The sequence below is a fragment of the Nestor notabilis genome, unplaced genomic scaffold (assembly GCF_000696875.1).
Source record: "Nestor notabilis isolate BGI_N333 unplaced genomic scaffold, ASM69687v1 scaffold9865, whole genome shotgun sequence".
Taxonomy (NCBI): Eukaryota; Metazoa; Chordata; class Aves; order Psittaciformes; family Psittacidae; genus Nestor; species Nestor notabilis.
In genome coordinates this window covers 16,521-35,904 of record NW_009929797.1, presented here as the reverse complement: position 1 = coordinate 35,904, position 19,384 = coordinate 16,521, and the positions used below count along the sequence as shown (strand labels likewise).

Below are 19,384 nucleotides of genomic sequence, written 5' to 3'. Positions count from 1 at the left end.
GCATGCCTGCTAAAAAGCACCCTTGAAATACCAGGGCTGCAACAGAACTAATTGAACTAATTGCTAAAGCAATTCTCTAGCTACGTGATAGATTTAAAAAAAGAAAAAGAAAAAGCAGCAAATCCCAAAGACTGCAATACTGGCAGGACACACTTTCCTGTTTTCTACATACCAATATGAAAGGGGTTTTTCTTGACAAGGGATTTGCTCCTGTTTATTTCTGGGTAGGAAGAGCCATAAACTCCTGGTGCACTCTGTCACACCTGGTAGCAGATTCAGGCTGCAGACTGTTGTGTGCAGAGCTAAACTTGAAAGATTTCAACATGAGAAGCTGCAAACCGTGTTCCAGCACCTCCTCCTTTCTTTCTGTGGGTGTCTCAAGAATGCTGTGAGGTCTAGGAATTGACAGTTTGAGAGGGAAGGTATTTCCAAAGGGGGATTCAAACCATGTCATCCTACTGATCTTTAGGCAGTACCAGCTCTGCAGCTCCAGTTAGCTTTGCCAACAAAGTCAATGTGGCAGGCAAATTGAGGTCTGGATCAGTAAAATTACATGCAACAAACCCCCTCAATGCTTCTGCCCTGCAACTTTATCCAGCAGAGCTCAGGCTGAATACTCTGCTCCTCTGCTCCATTGTGTGCTGGTGCTAAGGCAGAAGCTGAGGCGGGTGCCCTCCTCCTCAGACCATCTCCAAAGGAGCAGATTTCCCTGGAGGAGAACTGCTGCAGAGACTGCACTGACACAATCACTTCTGGCTGAATAACCTTTAAAACCAGCTCTCAGCTGCTCTCCATTAACACACAGGAGCCCCTTTGGGCTATCACACTTTAGTGAAGACCGAGCTGCAAATAGCTTCTCTAATGCTATTCAAGAGAGGGACTTTTAACAAGGGCATATAGGGACAGGACAAGGGCAATGGCGTTAACCTGCCAGAGGGGAGATTGAGATGAGCTCTGAGGCAGAAGCTCTTCCCTGGGAGGGTGCTGAGGCACTGGCACAGGGTGCCCAGAGAAGCTGTGGCTGCCCCATCCCTGGCAGTGTTCAAGGCCAGGTTGGACAGAGGGGCTTGGAGCAACCTGCTCTAGTGGAAGGTGTCCCTGCCCGTGGCAGGGGTTGGAACTGGATGAGCTTTAAGGTCCCTTCCAACCCAAACCAGTCTGGAATCCTATGCTATGATTCCGTGATTCAAGAGGCATTTGTGCTTCTGGTAAGAAGCTGACAGTTACTTTATTAGCGTCTTCTGCATGTTCAGTGCCTTCATCACGAAGCCACCCAGCTGGCTGGACACAGTTCCCATCCAAGCCCAGAAATGCCCATGGGTGACACCCAGCAACCTACCTGGCTGGGGAGGAGAGGGGTCTGGTGCAGGAGATGTCCCAAACAGACGGGAAATGATGCTGCGCTTGGGCGGCAGGGCTGCAGCTGGAGGTGCTGGGGGGGCTGCGGGAGGCGCATGTGGCTGCAGGGCCTCAGGTGCAGGCACTGGTGAAAAGGATGGGGGGGGCTCAGGAGAGACAGTGGAGCTTGTGGGAAGTGGCTGCAGTGGCTGTGGGGTGCCCGGGCTGGAGCTGCCTGTCGATGTGGAGCTCGGAGGTACGATGGGTGACTGAGAGCCAGAGGAAGGGCTTTGCCCGTTGGTTGTTAGTGGCGACGTGTGTCCTTGACTTCGGGCTTCCATCATTTCAAGGAAGCTGCAGAGAAGATAAATTGCAAATATAAGGAATGGAGAAAACATGCTCAACAGAGCACCCAGAATGATGCTGGGCTGCTTGAGCCATGTGCTGAGCTGGGAGGGCGTAGGTCTGGTTCCAGCGATGCTGCAACTCCCTGGGCCACAATAAACCTGATTCACTCACATGAGCTAAAGTCACTCCATCTGCATCGAGGTGTGGAGAATCCCAACCTGCTTTGTACTACAGGACGAAACCTGTATTTCAAACACTGCTGGGAACTCCCTGGATAGACAGACTATAACAACATGCCAGGGCTTGAAACACAACCTTAAGCCAGTTCTTGTACATATGTCTGTGAGGGAGTAAGTGCTACAGTAACGGCATATTTTTAGATTGTGCGGAAGAGATAAGAGTGTTAAGGAAAACTCAAATGCTATAAAAGCCTCTTCTTTCAGCCAATGGGTTCGAGAGGAGAATCCTTGAACGTCAGAAGAAAAGAGCTATGCAGAGGGCTCACAAAGGACTGACTGCAATGATTCTTTTCGCATGTGCAGACACACGGGTGGTCCCCCCTGCATGCACTCCCCCTCTGTGCGGGAGGCAGCGAAGTCAAGCAGCAGAAGCTCCAAAGCAAGTTGTGGTCGTGGCTGGATCACTGCGTAGAAGACCACTAAAGCCTACACCAGCAGACAGGGTGAAACGCTCTATCCCTTTTGCAGCTTCCTCCTGCAGCCCGCTTGGAGAGTGGTCTTTTCACAAGCTGTATGCAAAGAAATACCAACAGAAAGACAGGCTCTTACTGTGAAGTGGAGAGATGTAAAGAGGATACCCAAAGTGAAGTACCATGTCTAAAAGTGGTCCTGGTCTCGCCCCTTATCTCATTAAGCCCAATGAACTGGTGCACAGAGGCTCTGGGTTCAACTGCTTCTGCAAGACAGACTCAGTTGTGCTCCAGGCAAGAAGGATGTTAAAATAAAGACTCCTCTCCCATACAGAGCACGGCCTCGTCCTTGAGCCAGACACCTTCGCTGGAATGAGTGCAGAGCAGAAGCAAACAGCAGGGGCTAAAAGACTCTAACCCCCCCTCCCCCAAGATATCATTTCCTATTTTAAGGATCAACCTTATACACTTCTGAAGAACAAACTAATATACTTTGTGACCAGCAGTGTTTGGAGCCCTGGAGAACAACATCCCCAGGAAGCTGCTACTTGAGTTGGAAAACCAGCAGTCCTCGACTAAGGAACTGGCTGAAGCAGAGATAAAGGACAGCACTGAAAAGCAGTATTAGCCAAGAGAGAATCTTTGGTAGAGTTTCTCAAGGTCTGGCCTTGAGATATATTTCAGTGAAGCAGCAGAGACCAGAGAAATGCTCACGAGGTTGCAAGATGGGAGGCAGCATTAGCAGAGAGGAGAATAGGGACAAGATACAGGAAGAACTGAATGATCCTGAAAAACAGAAATGGGAAGAAATTCACCAGTACAAAGGAAATAGACATCTGCTTAAGGGCGAGGAAACAAGGGCTCCTGCTCCAAGTTCACCACATGAGAATGGCCAGAACTCTCCTTGCTCACCGGACTAAAGGCTGCAATACAGCGATGCCCAGGAGGAGCAGCAAAGGGGCCCGGCTGTCACACCACTGCCAAGGCACCTACACCAGTGCCACGCTATGGTAGCTTCACTGATGCTTCCACCAGGACTGGGACAAGGCTTATGTGCTTATTCCACCCAGCAGACTGGCTTCAAGAAAACAAGCTCCTGGCAGAGCTAAGATTAGAGCATCCATTCCAGCATCCTCCCTCTCAGGGAACAGGTAGCTGGGGTGAGCTGTGCAATAACATGTTCCACTGAAACTGATGCATGGATTTGTCATGCACCAAAGAGAAACATAAAGGAGCTTAACTCTGGCACTGATCTCTGTGGAGACTGCAACAGATTTGTTTGGGAGGTGCACAATCTATCATCTACACAAGAATATAACAGTGTATTTTCAATACATCTCTGCCATGGCGCTGCATGGCCGAGCAGTCGCACATCACTCCTCTCCTGAGGAAGGGTCGCCACAGGCATCCCTCCAGGCAGAGCACACAAGGTGTCTGGGATGAGGGAAGGATAAGCCAAGTGTACCTGCCGTCCAGACCCTGTCCAACCACAGGAATGCTCTTTGCCCACAGAATTGCTGTGGCCTGAAAAGCCATTCACCAGAGTCACCTGCACAAGGTGTGTGGCTCTGCAGATCCACGCCAGAAGCATTGAGTGCTCAGTCCTGTGACTCCTCCCCTCTGGGCTCTGATCCTGGTGAGCCCAAGGCAGAAGGGCTGGATGGCTCTGCTTTGTGGTACTCATTCCTCATCCTCCCAAGCCCCACTCAGGGTTAAAAGCTCCGGCCTCCCAGCTGTGAAGACATGGGATTCCCTGCCAGCGGATCTACATTCACCCCTGTTCCTGTTCATAGCAACAAAAATCCCAGCTGGAAGACCTGAAAGCTTGGTCACTGCTGCATCCAGCATCCAAGATGCTGATGCTAGCGCTGCTCACTCTCCTGTCTGAGCTGAGCTCCACAACGGTCTGTGTGAGCACCTCAGTCACCAATGATCCATGAAAACAGAATCAAACAACCTCTGAGTCTGATCAGGACACTGAGTCCCACCATCAAGGCAACTGGGTGACTCAGGCAGGGGAAGACAATTGTCCACTGAAGACTAAGGATCCTGTATGGAGTATACACAAAGCACGTGTATAGTCATTTTACGATACAGAATATGAAGCTCAAACAGTACTTAAAGCTGGACCTAACAAAGCACAGGACATTCCTTACACTATCAAGGTATTTGAAGATCTACTGAACTTTGCATTACCAAAGCTTCCGATTTTGGAAACAATCTGCTTTGTTCTAGGCAAGTAGCCAGCTCCAGAAGGAAGGAGGCTGTGACTACCACCTGTTTCTCCTGCAGAAACATAGGAATTTTAAGAGCTGGAGGGAAAAAAAAGCTCCATAACTGCAGTATAAGGAGGTCAGCTAGTCTGGAAGTAACACACAGGCAGGCTGCTTCTGCACCTGTGTGCCCAAGCCTTGCTCACCTACTTTATGTGAAGGGCACAAGAACAAGACACAGCAAGTTATTTTTAGTAGGAAGATACAATGGTTATTGGGGGCAGCACAAGATGGGCTCCTACCCCAGCACAGCACCACGGAGAGCGGTGGCACATGTGCTTTGTGTCACCTTCCCCATCTCCAGCCAGACACGTGGGCCAAGCTCTGTGGTGCGTGCCATGATACCGGGGAACTCAAGATGGTGCGATCCAGGTTTTACATGGGCTGCATCATCCAGCTCTGCTGAGCTCTCATATCCAGACCCTCTGCTGTGAAAGAGGTGGGTGGAAAAACAGCAGCCATGAGAGCGCTGCCAGCAGCATTCAGTAATTTCCAGGGTGGAGGTGTCTGAGCATCCTCCACACTCTGATAATACTACATTATGCATGAAAGCTTTCTCTGGCTTTACACACACTCTTCAGAGGCACATGCGTGGCTGTTTTGGGAACACACCAGCCCGAACCTGCCACGTGCCTGCTTTATCTCATATTCTGTACTATGTGGCCACTGTGTTCTGTGTTCCAGCATTTTTGTCATCCTTCACAAAATGACTCACTCAGTCTTACTGTGAAACAAGCAGCTACACATCCACACTAGGGCAGTAGACTGGGTCCTATTAAAAGCACATGCTGTGACCTGAGCACACTTGTTCCATTGGGATATAGACAGCAAATGTGCCACACAAGTGCACATGGGTTGTCTGTGCTTACCTATGTGCCTCTTGTCACCTTTCAGTCCTTCCATTTCAGCCTGAGTAACAAGCCCTTGTCCTCAGGATCCCTGGCTCACAATGCCACTTGGAGCTCTTGCAAGAGAAGACTTTATGCAACTTTAAAGATGAACATGCTCTGTGGGAGCAAAACCTCATCAGGGCCTGAGGTTAGTCCTGCTCTGGTTCCAGGGCAAACACGGCCACCACACAAGCACTTGTTGGCCTCACAGTTCCTAAAGCTTCCAGTGCTCATGTTCATTTACCACTAAAGACAGGAGCAGACTGAAGCATTCTGGCTCCTGGTTCTAATGTGCTGTGATCAATTTTTCCAGTGTATTTCATGTGGCAAGAAGGGCTTTGGGTTAGTGCATTAATTGGGAAAATGAAGATTAACAGGCTGTGTAGCATCACTTTAACTGGGGTTATTGAGGGTTATAGATTGCCACATGTTTGGTTTGGGCTCATTAAAGGTACTGAACGTCATTCCCCCTAAGGCCAGGTCCCTGAATGTGAAATCAGTGCCAAGTGGGTTGAATCCTGGTGCCCAGGCCCTGCAGAACACAGTCCCTCCCCAGGAGCTCCTCAGGTTTTCCACTTGACCCAAAATGGATGCAGCAGGATTATCCCCCCTGCACAATACTTTGGACACACTCCATGTTCTCCCATTCTCTAGCAAAAGCAATGATGATAGGCTTAGTTGCAATTAATTCTTAATGCTGCCACACACAAAAACATGACCTGGAGTCCCATCGAGTACACACTGGCTCCTGATCTGTCTGATGGCAACAGTGACTCACAGCAAGAAGAAATGATAGAGGTGGGGCAGGGGGAAGGGAAACCGAAGTGTCTCAGCTTTCCTAACTGGTCATTCAGCCTTTAGCTGGTGTGACTCCACATGTACCTCAACAGAGCTGAAGATACAAGAGAACAGCTCTAGCAGCAGGTCCTCCTGACAGACAGTGCTGGGGTTACTCAGCACCATGGTCTTAGAATCCCAGACTGGTTTGGGTTGAAGGGACATCAAAGCTCATCCACTTCCAACCCCTGCCACAGGCAGGGACACCTTCCCCTAGAGCAGGTTGCTCCCAGACCCTCTGTCCAACTTGGCCTTGAACACTGCCAGGGATGGGGCAGCCACAGCTTCTCTGGGCACCCTGTGCCAGTGCCTCAGCACCCTCACAGGGGAGAGTTTTCTCCTTCATTCTGTCTTCCCAAAATTACAATTCGTGCTCAATGCAGAAAAACCAAACAGCAAACAACCCCCCAGCGCCACTCAATGGCTGTGCAGTGATCAGAGCTGCAGGGAGCGTGGCTCCCAGAAGAAGACTCCTCATCAGGAGAGCACAAATGCCTTTCTGCAGCCACTGGTCCCTCATCCATAGGATGAGAGGAAACGGCCTCCAGTTATGTCAGGGGAGGCTCAGATTGGATATTAGGAGAAATGTCTTCACCAAAAAGGTTGTCAAACAGTCGAACGGGCTGCCCAGGGAAATGGAGGAGTCATCATCCCTGGAAGGATTTAAGAGATGTGTAGATGTGATACTCAGGGACATTGTTTAGAAGTGGCCTTGGCTGGGTTAACATTTGGACTTTATGATCTTAAAGGTCTTTTCCAACTAAATGACTCCATGATTCTGTGATCTTTCCTACCTGGACAGTTGCACCTGCCTATCCAGGGTGAGCTGACAGTGCAGGTGACAGCCGTATGGAAAGTAAGCAGAAGGACTTCCATCATGTGGCAAACCTGGGACAGGTCCTGCCCCTGCAGAAGTTGTAGCCTGGATCATACAACAGCTCAGATAATCTGAAGTTCAACTGCTTTGGATGTAAGTTTAAAAAGCCTGACTGTTTGCTTAAGAGCTCTTAAACACACAGGGTAAACAATCTGAAAACTCCTTTCTTAGGAACAACTCTTGTGAAGAAGTTGGACCTCACGTGTTACAAATCAGAGTCACAGAGGTTCACAGGTGACAACTTCCTGAAGCTTCTTAACACTAAGTGTGAAAGAAGATGGGATTTCTCACAAGGAATAACTTCAGTATTCCTTTTGACTAACTTGTAGTAATTGCAGGGGGTGGGAGTTAATTCAAAGAGAGTTGATTACTTCACCCTTGAAATGAATTTGATATTAAAAGAAGAGTAATACTAGAGAAAAATGCAGCCAAACATAAAAGCTCATGAAAACCATACATGAAACCTGCTTCTATTGTCCTCTGCACATGTTTCCACCAGTAGCTTATTCCTGAAAACATGAATATGCAGGAAGAGCTTCCACAGTCTCCCCAAAGCTGTTTCTGCATGTGCACCATGCAGTGAGGGAACAGGCATGCTGGACATAAAAAAAGTCTTCCTTGTGCCAAAAGATAAGCTGCAGAGAACTAACGATGGAAAAATTGAGCACATGAAGTATAAATTCAGAAGAGAGTGAAAAAAACAGTCACTACTGTTTGGTCCATAAGAATTCAGGAACTCAGAAAGGGCTGGAATGAGTTTCTGCATTGAAAATGTAAAATCTGAGACACCACAGGGAAATTACCAGAGCCAGAGGGGTGGCAGGAGGAGAGGAGACTGTACATGGAAAGAGGTGGAAAGAGCTGGAAGCATCTAAACGTGCCTTAGAGAGGCAAAGCCCAGCCAGGGGCTGGCTTACATCAGCGATGAGGCAGCGTTGTGTGCCACCTCCTGTCTTTTCTGGGATCCACATTTGGGAGCACTGCTGTTTGTCCTCGGTACAGCTGCAGCAGGGTGAGCGCTTGTTCTCAGTTCCCACTGATCCCAATTTAACATCAGTGCGACAGAGCAGCGACCAGATGCGCACAGGGGTGAATGAAGTAACAGAGATGTCCTGGCACTGTCACCTCACCCTGCTCCATGGCCCGATTTTATGGCAGGAGAGCAGGAATTGCCTCGGAGGAGGTGCTGCAGCAGCCGCCCTGCCTGCAGCCCTCAGTGCCTGCTGGATTCATGAGCTGAAGTGGCATATGTGAGGGTCCAGCAAATGCTGAAGCTGGTCAAGGGTGAGAGGTGAGTAAGTAGCAAGATCTTGTGACTCTCTGCCAACTCTTGATTCTTTTAAGTATCATCCCATTACTGATGCAGTATAAACTAGAAAACAATCTGACAGCACAGCCCACACAGCCCAGTCCTTTGAGTAGGGACATCAAGAGAACTGCTGGAGGCAGGAGGAGACAAACCGGTCTCTAAGGAAAGGAATGAGGTGAACCCTCTGGAAATAGCACTGCTCTGTGGGAATATGGGGTATTTCAGTGCTCTCAAAGGAAAACAACTGACTACAGTTATAGAACCTGAAACCTGGTCTGAAAAATGCTTTTGAAAAAGGCTGTGCATGAATATTTCATAACCATCGACTGTGACTTCCAAATAAAGCTGCCTGTAAAGGAGCTTTTTTCCAATTCATTCTGGGGTTGACTTCTCTGGCTTGCACCTCACTGCAATACAGACCTTGCAATGGGAATTCACGGAACACATTTGTCAACAACACACAAATCTGAATAGATTCCTGCTCATAGTGCTACAGATGTACTGGTTTTGCAGGGCTCAAAACAGCAAATGTTCATCTCCAGCAGCAGGCAAACAGACAGGGTTTGAACAAACACAAGACAGCAGGAACTGGCCACTGTTTCAAACCAAAAATGCATGGAGTCCAGAAGTATTCAAAGGGAACTAAAGACAATGATGTTGTTGCCACTACTTTCTGCCTATCCCAAGATACACAATACACTGCAATGCAATAGCCAGAAGAGGAGGAACCAACTTGTGTGCTGAGCAACAGAGAGATGGAAAATATCCCCTTTCAGCCCCAGAGGCTGTAACACACTTATCTACAATCCCTTCCGGACGTGCTTCCTCTGGGTGTGCTCAGCTCCACCTCCACTGCCCTCCCTAGATCATGTGCCTGTAGGAACCAGACCCTTCCACAGGGATCCCCATGTGCATGCTTGATTTTCAGGGGATGCCCTTTCAAAGTGACATTTTAAAAGACCCCCACCCAAAAAAGCCCCTAAATGTCACCCACTGGACCCTTCAGCCTGGCCACATGCCATAGCTGGGGCTGCCCACCATTCAGGGGACACCTAAACCCCAACACACCAGAAAGGATGGCTCAATGACTTACAGTTCGTAGTTCTGATCTTCTGTCTCTTGCTGCACTGACAGCTCCTCCAATGTTGCATCGATATCCAGCTGATTGGTCTCCAGCTGCCGCAGCAACGTCTCCCTCTGCAGAAAGGGAAACAAGCTGGGGCTGGGCAGGACAGGTCATTGTAACAGATCCCTGTGCACTGAGAGGGCACAGCGAGATCTCCTGTCACCACCCTATGCACAGCGATGCATGAAACAGGAGCTGTGGCCCCTCTCATGGTGCTCAACTTAAACACAGAAGTGCAAAGGGAAGCAGAAGCAGCAGGAAAAGTATCTTGTGTGCAAGAAAGTACCTTGTTCTGTGAACTGTAGCCAGCCATAAGGTAATAATGTGTGATGTTCAGACACAGCATTGCCAGTTGCATTTGGGGAATAGACTCAACTCCTGTGGAGAAGAGTTGTGCAACCCATTCATTCTGATCTTTCACTATTCCCTGTGCTAAAAAGCGAGCAGGACCCAGCTGATGAAAACCTCAGAGCCATTTTCACTGTCAGGGTGGATGAGTGAGCACTACCTATCAGCTCAGTGACATCTCAGAAGTCACTGCCCCTCTGCCTTCAGCTGCTGCCCCACAGAAGGGGACAGACACTCCCATCCATTTCAGATGTGCAGCCAAGTAAGTGGCTTCACTAATGGAAACCAGGTTGGCTTCATTCAGTCCTTACCTTCCCACATTTCCAACTGAACCCAAACAAAAACCTCAGCTGAGGGGAAGTGCTGGCTTGAAAGGCTCAAAATCAATTGTAAATGGTCACGGGACACTGATTGCCCGGATGGCAAGAGGAAGAGATCAATAACCACCTGCATCCTGCTGAGTGTGCAGGGGCATGGCCAGCCCCAGGGGCTCCCTGCAGCATATCCAGCAGCCCATGGCCCCGAGCCGCAGGGCTGGTGCAGCCTTCCTTCCTGCAGGAACAAGCCACGGCCCAGCTCCAGGGTACAAATCCTGCCCCTTTCCCATGGCTGCCCCCCACTGGGCACTGCTGGCTCTGCTGCAGGCTCTGGCACCCACTTGGCTCCTGGGCAGGCTCCGAGCAGGGGCACACAGGGCAGCTCACCCACTGAATTGTGGAGTCAAAAGTCCCCATGTTCAGTTCCTGGAAGCACCAATCCTCCCTCTCCCACGGCCCACATGCTTGATGGCACGGGAAGCAGGGACAGCTTGTGCTGTCATGAGTCACAGCACTGCACAGCTACAGCAGGGGCGACACCATGGCCCAGACGGGAGCAGACAAAAGAGAAGCTGCAGGTTTCCTCCAAACTACCAAGATTTTGTCTTTTATAATTACATCATCCTCAAGACACATTTAACCTTTCTATGACAAATCCTTTTGAAGATTAGCGTCAATAACCATATTTGACAACACTAATGCTCACTGCAGAATGATCCTGTGGGGAGTAAAAACCACACAGGAGAACTACTACACAACTTACAGAATAAACCCCCTGTGGGAATACAAACATTTGTGTAAAGCAGCAGTGTTCAGTCTCTACCTGCATATACTATTGGCATTGTAGAATCACAGGGTGGTTCGGGTTGGAAGGGACCTTAAAGCTCATCCACTTCCAACCCCCTGCCACGGGCAGGGACACCTTCCATTAGAGCAGGGTGCTCCAAGCCCCTCTGTCCAACCTGGCCTTGAACACTGCCAGGGATGGGGCAGCCACAGCTTCTCTGGGCACCCTGTACCAGCGCCTCAGCACCCTCACAGGGAAGAACTTCTGCCTAAGAGCTCATCTCAATCTCTCCTCTGGCAGGTTAAAGCCATTGCCCTTGTCCTGTCCCTACAGCCTCTGATGAAGAGTCCCTCTCTGGCACCCTTCACATACTGGAAGCTGCTCTGAGGTCTCCACAGAGCTTCTCTTATCCAGGTTGAACAGCCCCAGTGTTCTCCGCCTGGTTTAGCCTGTACTTTCATAGACACAACAACTTTGAAGCTGTCAAGAAAGTGCACAAATTTCATGAGCAAGTCACTCATCTGCCTTCTCTAAAGCACAGCACAGCCGTGTCTGAGGGAGCAGACAGGGCACAGCCTGAGCCTTGCATGGAGGAGGCTGGTTCATAGCATATTCTCCCATGGCTGAAATCAGTGAGCGAGGCTTAAGTCATTTCTATTTTGTACTCTAAGACCAGGTGATTCATAGCAGTTGATAACCTTTAAATATGCTCATTTACTGGAAGATGCAATCTTTCTTGAAGTGTAAGAGCTTCTATCATGACTTAAGCTAATTTACTGTTTCCAAGGCATTTAGATTCTTTATTTTTACCTTTGCCATTGCATTAACAGCTTGGAGTGATCCGTATTTCCTTTGCTGGGTCATTTCTATTCACCATATTCATAAGCTCTATGCAGATGAAAACTTGACTTGACTATCATGTATACAAAGAATTATGAAGTCATCAGTTAACTCAAGTTCCCTTTATTGTGGTGGACAGACAAGGAAGATTCAGCAAGACATGCTGTATGTATTTAAACTTCCCCGACTAAACAAAGTGCTAATAAGGATCTTAGAATCCAAATTCTAGACTTTGGAATTTAAATTCTAGATGTTAGAATTCAAGACTGGAGAAATTAAAGATTCTCGAAGTAACAGATTTCATCCTTTCACGTATTCATACCCTGTAAGCAAAATTGAGACAAAAAAAGAGCAAGTTTTCTGCTGCTTTGTCCTCAGTTTCCTAAGAAGAGTGAGATAAATGTGAGGAAGTCAGATGAGTAAACAGAGGCAGAAGGAACACTGCTTTCCAGTGCTGACCCTGACACTTAGATAATGGCTATCATTAAACAAGTGGTTTCCTTTCCTCATACTATGCCATTAAGACATATCCCAGAGTTGTACTTCTGTCAGTTTTCACAGATGACAATAAATGAAGAACTCAGAGTGACTCAGGAGAGGCTTGCATTGCATGTCACTTGTAAACACTCATCACTAGGGATGGATTTTCAAGTCCACTTTAGTCCATTTAAAAAAATAAATTCTATTTTACCAGGCTGGTATTAAAATATTAAAGAAACAGCTTATTTTTAGCAATGACCCAAAAGATGGGAATAGATCGTGTACCACAGCCCCGTGCTTTGGCTGGATGCCACTTCTGAGTGATTCCTGGGAAAAAGCAGTTCCAGCTGTGTGCAGGGTTTCTCCTTCCAGCACAGCAGCCCAAGGCCTGGCTGACCTGATCCCGTTTGCACATTATGTGGGCCACCAGCAATACCCACAGCTGAACCGTGTGCTCAGGTGTGACAGCCTCCCCCTGGCGAGGACCTGATGACAGCCTGCAGAGCCACGGCTGTGGGAGGAAACGTGCTCTGTGCTGGGGGATGAATTTCAGCCACTGCTCCCTGCATGAAAGATGCATGAATGTAAGCTGAACACTGAAACGTGCAACTTCAAACCAACACACTGAGCAGCACCCCTGTGAAAGGACAGCCTGGAATCTCGCACACAGTGGAATTTTCCCCTTGGGAGCTGTGGGAGGGCAGGCCAAGGAACACGGAGAAACCTCAGCAGTTGACTGAGACTGATTAAATCATATGAGAGAGCTGGGCTGGGTCAGCTGGAGAAGAGAAGGCTCCTGAAGGGGACACCTTAGAGCAGCTCCAGTACCTAAAGGGGCTACAAGAAACCTAGAGAGGGGCTTTGGACAAGGGCCTGTAGGGACAGGACAAGCAGAATGGCTTTAACCTGACAGAGGGGAGATTGAGATGAGCTCTTAGGCAGAAGCTCTTCCCCATGAGGGTGCTGAGGCGCTGGCAACAGGGTGCCCAGAGAAGCTGTGGCTGCCCCCATCCCTGGCAGTGTTCAAGGCCAGGTTGGACACAGGGGCTTGGAGCTGGATGACCTTTAAGGTCCCTTCAACCCAAACCATTCCAGGATTCTATGTGTATTTAATACCCAATAGCATTCCTTTCCTTCAACCCTCTTTGCTCCAAAGTACCAGGGAAATTACTCCTTTCTGAAGCCTGGTACTGGCTCTCTGAAGGAATAAGCAGAACCTTTAGGAATGAAGTATAGCTGCAATTTCCCCTACAGATTTGAACACGTTGCTGCACTGGTGGTTACTGAGGCCAGCAGCACTCCGAGGCAGGGCCCACTGAGCCCCAAGCCACTCAGCAGCAGCAGGAAGCCCTTCAAACAAACTTGTGGCACAAGGCAAGCGGCTCTGGAGAAGCCCAGTGCAGTGCATCCCAGCTGATGTCTGACACCAAGTAAAGCCCCCAAACCAAGCTGGAAGTGGCCCAAAGCCTCCCAGTTTGCAGTGTCACCTGCCTCAGCACACAATGGCAAGGCCAGGGGGAAGGGAAACAAGACATCTCTGTGTTGAATCCTATGCTGTGATTTTATCAGTCTGCACATAAAGTACTTGCCTGCAATCCCTGACAGACACAAAACTGCAGGAATTAGCTTTGGCATTGCTGCTTTAAAGGAAAAGCCAGGCAGCCATGGTGTGATCAGTCTCTCCTGGAGCGACAGGCACAGGACAACTCAACTGCCACCTTTTGCGTCGAGGTACAAAGAACGGAGCACACATTTACAAGTATTGTCTGCGTGTGCCCATCCAAATCTCCCCTTGCACATTTGGGGAACTAAACTGTAATGAGAAGTCTTTTTGGGTTTGTTTCTGCTGTGTTGAATGATTTAATCAAATGAGAAACACAGGATGTGTGAGTCTACGTGGCACTTGCACGTTTTGGACTATGCCCAGTGGCACCCTAGTCCACTGAGCTGAAGAACTGGTCACCTTGTTCCCCTCCCCTCTCCCAAGCAACCATCACTGGAATCTCCAAACAACTAAAGGTTATATCAGATTTATTTTTCCGATTTCTCTAAAGACCAAGATTTGTCCAAGAAGTTCTGTGGCTTTGGGACAATTCCCTTATCTCAGTGTCCTAATTGCTTTCAGTCTCAGATCAATAGATCACGTTTACTTCTACACAGCACATTAGAATGAAAGGTCCCTTAACACTCACATCCTAAAGCTTCTTCCAAGCAAACCTGATAGTACAAATGCTTTGGTATTTCCTACTTATTACTATGGCTATGGAAATCACTGCATATACCGACTACTAACAGTATCATCATGAGCAGCTTTCAGAAACAACCCTGGCAGGAAGGCTGTGCTCATGTCTCAGTCTCTTACCAGCATCTATCTGAGAAAAATAGGAGAGATCTATAAAACTGACAAAAGTAACTTGGGAACTAATTATTCTGCATGATTTCCACAAGACATCCCTTTACCATAGAAGCTAAGGTCATAAAACCAAACATCGAGCCAACACCACACTGATAGACTTCAATCTACTCCACTGAGCAGCAAGTTGGGTTTGAATCTCAGATTTCTAGAACATTCTCCTTTAACATTTATTGTTCAACTTCTTCTACTGGGTTTTTATATATTCAGTTTTCTTATCCTGGTTCTTTCTGCCCTGCAGCCTGAGGACATGGTGTTATTCACTAATATATGCCACTTTCCTCTGACCCAGCATTCCACGGGTATTACTTATATAAAAATACACAGAGATTTCACTTTCTGGTGAAAGATAATCAAGATCAACTGCCTGCTGTTTGCATCCAAAAGAAAACAATGATACATCACCATATGTACCCTGAAAAGCATATTCTGTTGATTCCAAAGGACCCCTCTATGGTCACCCCAAAGGTCCTCTTCTAAAGGACCACAGCTGAGAATTCCACCCTTCTGTGCCCACTCAGCCTTTGCCTTTCTACTCAGTCCAGCCAAACAGCTTCAGTTATGAAGGGAATGTGAAAATTGGATCTGTGTACAGGCAGACAGCAGATCAGTCACTGTAAGGGCAAAGATCTTCAGCAGTTGTCCCTGAACTGTTCAGTTCATGACCAAATCTCATTCAAGTTTTAACTGAGCAGAAATTAAATACTAAGTTTAACAAGCTTGGCAGCTACACCACTGGATGCAATTCTCTTGCAAGTGTTATTCATCATCTTGGAGCCTTTCTCCAGAGGTGAGCATTTGTGAACCCAGCAGAGTCCTCTGGCAAACAGGGACATGTTTAAGTCAGAGGCACCAACGTCCTGATGTAATTTTGTTGTAACAACACTTACAAACCCAAAAATCATCTCAGGATCCTTTAACAGCAAAGGAAACCCCAAACCCCACATTCCCGGCTTAAAGACACAGAGAATGAAATCCATTCCTCCCACCCAGCACATCACGTATACCCTCGGTCTTACCTGCAGCTGCAAGAAGGGGATGTTGAAGAACTTGTGCAGGTACTTGAGGCCAAAGCTGTTCTTCATGGAAGACTCAGCGTAGCGAAAATACGAGGAGCCAGGAGGCCTGTCTCAACCAGAGAGGTAGAGAGAAGAAAACTGTAGAGGACAGGGACTGCAGACACACAGAAGAGGCTCTTGCTGAATGACACAGAATCCCAGACTAGTTTGAGTTGGAAGGGACCTTAAAGCTCCTCCAGTTCCAACCCCCTGCCAAGGGCAGGGACACCTTCCACTAGACTAGGTTGCTCCAAGCCCCTGTGTCCAACCTGGCCTTGAACACTGCCAGGGTGGAGTCAGCCACAGCTTCTCTGGGCACCCTGTTGCCAGCGCCTCAGCACCCTCCCAGGGAAGAACTTCTGCCTAAGAGTTCATCTCAATCTCACCTCTGGCAGGTTAAAGCCATTCCCCTTGTCCTTTCTCTACAGGCCCTTGTCCAAAGCCCCTCTCCAGGTTTCCTGGAGCCCCTTTAGGTACTGGAGCTGCTCTGAGGTGTCCCCTTCAGGAGCCTTCTCTTGTCCAGGCTGACCCAGCCCAGGTCTCTCAGCCTGGCTCCAGAGCAGAGCTGTTCCAGCCTACACCATGAGCAATCCTCACATACAAGCTGAGCCCTCAACCCCCACATGTAGGCTAGGAGGCCATTCTGACAAAATTCACACTTTGTTCCTCCTGAAGGGTGTTGCTGTGTCACAGTGTCATGAGGCGACAGACAAAGAAATACCATGTCAGGACGCTGGGCCACTGGTTTACTAGACTGGAGGTTTCCCACTGTACAAGCTGTTCATTTCCCAGTGAAGGTTTTGCAAACAGAGCTACATAAGTCACATACAGAGATGAAGTTGTGAAGAAATGACTGCATTATGGATCAAGTCATGTCTGTGTGCCTGACATAGGGATAAACAGGAGACAAGGATTGAAAAAAAAGCCTTAAAAACACAAATCCCCAGAAAAAAGCACGACCTATTGGCTCCTGACCAACGCATAATATTTTACACTAAATAACAGAGCACTGACATCTCTGCCTGGCTGGCCAAGCAGGTGTAGGACTTGGCTGTGCCCAGTAATGCTCCATGGGGATGCTCTCAGAGGAGGCACAAGGAAGATGGTTGCACTAGCTGGCTCGCTTGTAGCAGATTTATTTGGACTAGAGCACAGTTGCGCTACAGGGAAAGGATTCTTTCACAAGAGAAGGATTATCCAGAAAAAAGATGAGTCCTTGGGAAAAGCACCTTTGAAAGGCACATGCTGTTTCCAGGAATTCAAAATCAAAGGGCCCATCATGTAAACTGAAGCTGCTGCATGAGACACTCAGAGCTATGACAGCCCAAAAACTCGGCACAGGTCAGAGGATGCAGTGATGTGCCTCTGCCAGCAGCCCGGCCATTGGTGGTGCTGGTGCCTGGTGGCCATGGAGCCTCTCACCTGTGCAGGTTGTCGATGAGGTCCCGCACGTCGCTGGGCAGGATGACCCGGTGCTCTCCCATGTCTCGGTAATTCCCAAGCACACACACTGGAACGTGGGTTGGTACTTTAGGAAGCTCCCTCAGAATATAATTGAATGTCCTTCACCATAGGAGAGAGACATATAGGCAGGTGAGTGGGAAGCATCATTTTGTGAGCAGTTTCATGCATAAATCACAGGGGAAACACCCAAAGAAAGAATTCTTTTCAAAGGTCCCTCCAAGTATGTGGCTCCTTTGCCCTCCTCAGAGACACACATGAACTGTAAATACGTTGCTATCATTCTTTATCTGTTTATCTGGTTTATCATTCTTTGTATCTCCAGCAACAAGGTGACAAGCTCAATAATGCACTTCCACCAGCCACCTCCCATCTCCTACAGCAGCATTGCCCTCAGACCTACAAAACGGTGTGGGCCAGCAGAAGCAAAGGACACCTTCCCTCCAGCTGCCAGGAGGCTCACTGACCCACACCACACCCGGGAAACACAGGCTTCAACATACAGCATGAACTCTTTCCACCTCCTCTTTCCACTCTGCCTTCCATGTGTCTCTCCCCCTCCTCAGCAGATGTGCACAGTTCAATATTCCTGTGCATTAATGCAGCCCAGGGCCTCTGAATCATCTTCACTGATACCAGGCTTCCTGGGGATTTCTCATGAGCATTCCCCTTCCCATTGTGCACTGCAGAGCAGGGGTGTGATGTGCCCAGTGCACTCTGAGCCTGCCATAGCACTGATTAACTGGCCTCAGAGAGCAGCACACCACAAAGTGCAGTACAGGAGCCCACCAGAGACCACTTGTATGAAACAAGCCCAGGAGAGGAGTAAATTAAGACATGTCAGAAGATAAAGCTATTGTTTTAAGGGATACAAGCTTGTTTCAACTCATTAGGTTGGTTATCAGCTCCAGAGTCCGTATGGGAATCACGAAGTCTGGAAGTCATTTGTTTTCTCTAAACAAGTGGGAGTCCCATGGCATGTGCCACTGAACGTTTCTTACCACTGCTTGGTGATGTCAAACATCATCACTACTCCATTGCAGTTTTTATAGACATCCAGGAACTCTGCATCTAGAGCCATTTCCGATTCTGCCTGAAGGAAAAACAAAGACAAAGAAGCAGTAAAGGACTTGGTTCAGGCTTGCACAGAGCACAGCTACAGTGCTCAACAGGCAAATGGTCACTATATCCATGGATATCACATCATCATCGCTTAAGCAAGATACTGAGTGCTTCACAGCTTCCATTGCCCACAGGAGCAGGATGTGAAGCACCTCACAGTCACTGAAAACAAATATGTCTGACAGCAACTGCTATTGCAATGGTAATGGAATCCCAGACTGGTTTGGGTTGGAAGGAACCTCAAAGCTCATCCAGTTCCAACCCCCTGTCATGGGCAGGGACACCTTCCACTAGACCAGGTTGCTCCAAGCCCCTGTGTCCAACCTGGCCTTGAACACTGCCAGGGATAGGGCAGCCACAGCTTCTCTGGGCACCCTGTGCCAGCGCCTCAGCACCCTCACAGGGAAGAGCTTCTGCCTAAGAGCTCATCTCAATCTCCCCTCTGGCAGGGTAAAGCCAATCCCCTTGTCCTGTCCCTACAAGCCCTTGTCCAAAGCCCCTCTCCAGGTTTCCTGGAGCCCCTTTAGGCACTGGAGCTGCTCTAAGGTGTCCCCTTCAGGAGCCTTCTCTTGTCCAGGCTGACCCAGCCCAGGTCTCTCAGCCTGGCTCCAGAGCAGAGCTGCTCCAGCCCTCACAGCATCTCCGTGGCCCTTTCTGGACTTGCTCGAGCAGGTAGGAAGCCACTGTTACAACAGAGTGCAATGCTTGTATTGCCCCTTCCTCTTTATTTCAAAGGGTGTTAAAACGTAATTGTGAGCCCAGTTTTAAGGAGCTGCTATAGAACAAGGCATCTTCAGGTCTCACAGGAAGTTCATTACAAAAGGACTTCCTGCCACTGACCATATGCAGAAAGGCACAAAGCCACTGAATAAACCTCTGGCGCGCAGTCATTCCTTTAGGACAGAATGGCA

At 48.6% G+C, this 19,384-nt stretch overlaps 1 protein-coding gene across 1 annotated transcript in view; it reads right to left on the bottom strand.

The window, feature by feature from the left end:
* RABL6 (RAB, member RAS oncogene family-like 6) overlaps nucleotides 1–19,384 on the bottom strand; it is a gene marked incomplete at its 5' end in the record, with an annotated part of 45,711 nt that overhangs the window by 15,007 nt on the left and 11,320 nt on the right. Inside the window, 5 exons of the mRNA XM_010015157.1 lie at nucleotides 1,340–1,692; nucleotides 9,615–9,718; nucleotides 15,852–15,957; nucleotides 17,313–17,453; nucleotides 18,353–18,444. Coding sequence (XP_010013459.1) covers nucleotides 1,340–1,692; nucleotides 9,615–9,718; nucleotides 15,852–15,957; nucleotides 17,313–17,453; nucleotides 18,353–18,444 — 796 coding nt within the window. The remainder of the gene's footprint in view (nucleotides 1–1,339; nucleotides 1,693–9,614; nucleotides 9,719–15,851; nucleotides 15,958–17,312; nucleotides 17,454–18,352; nucleotides 18,445–19,384) is intronic.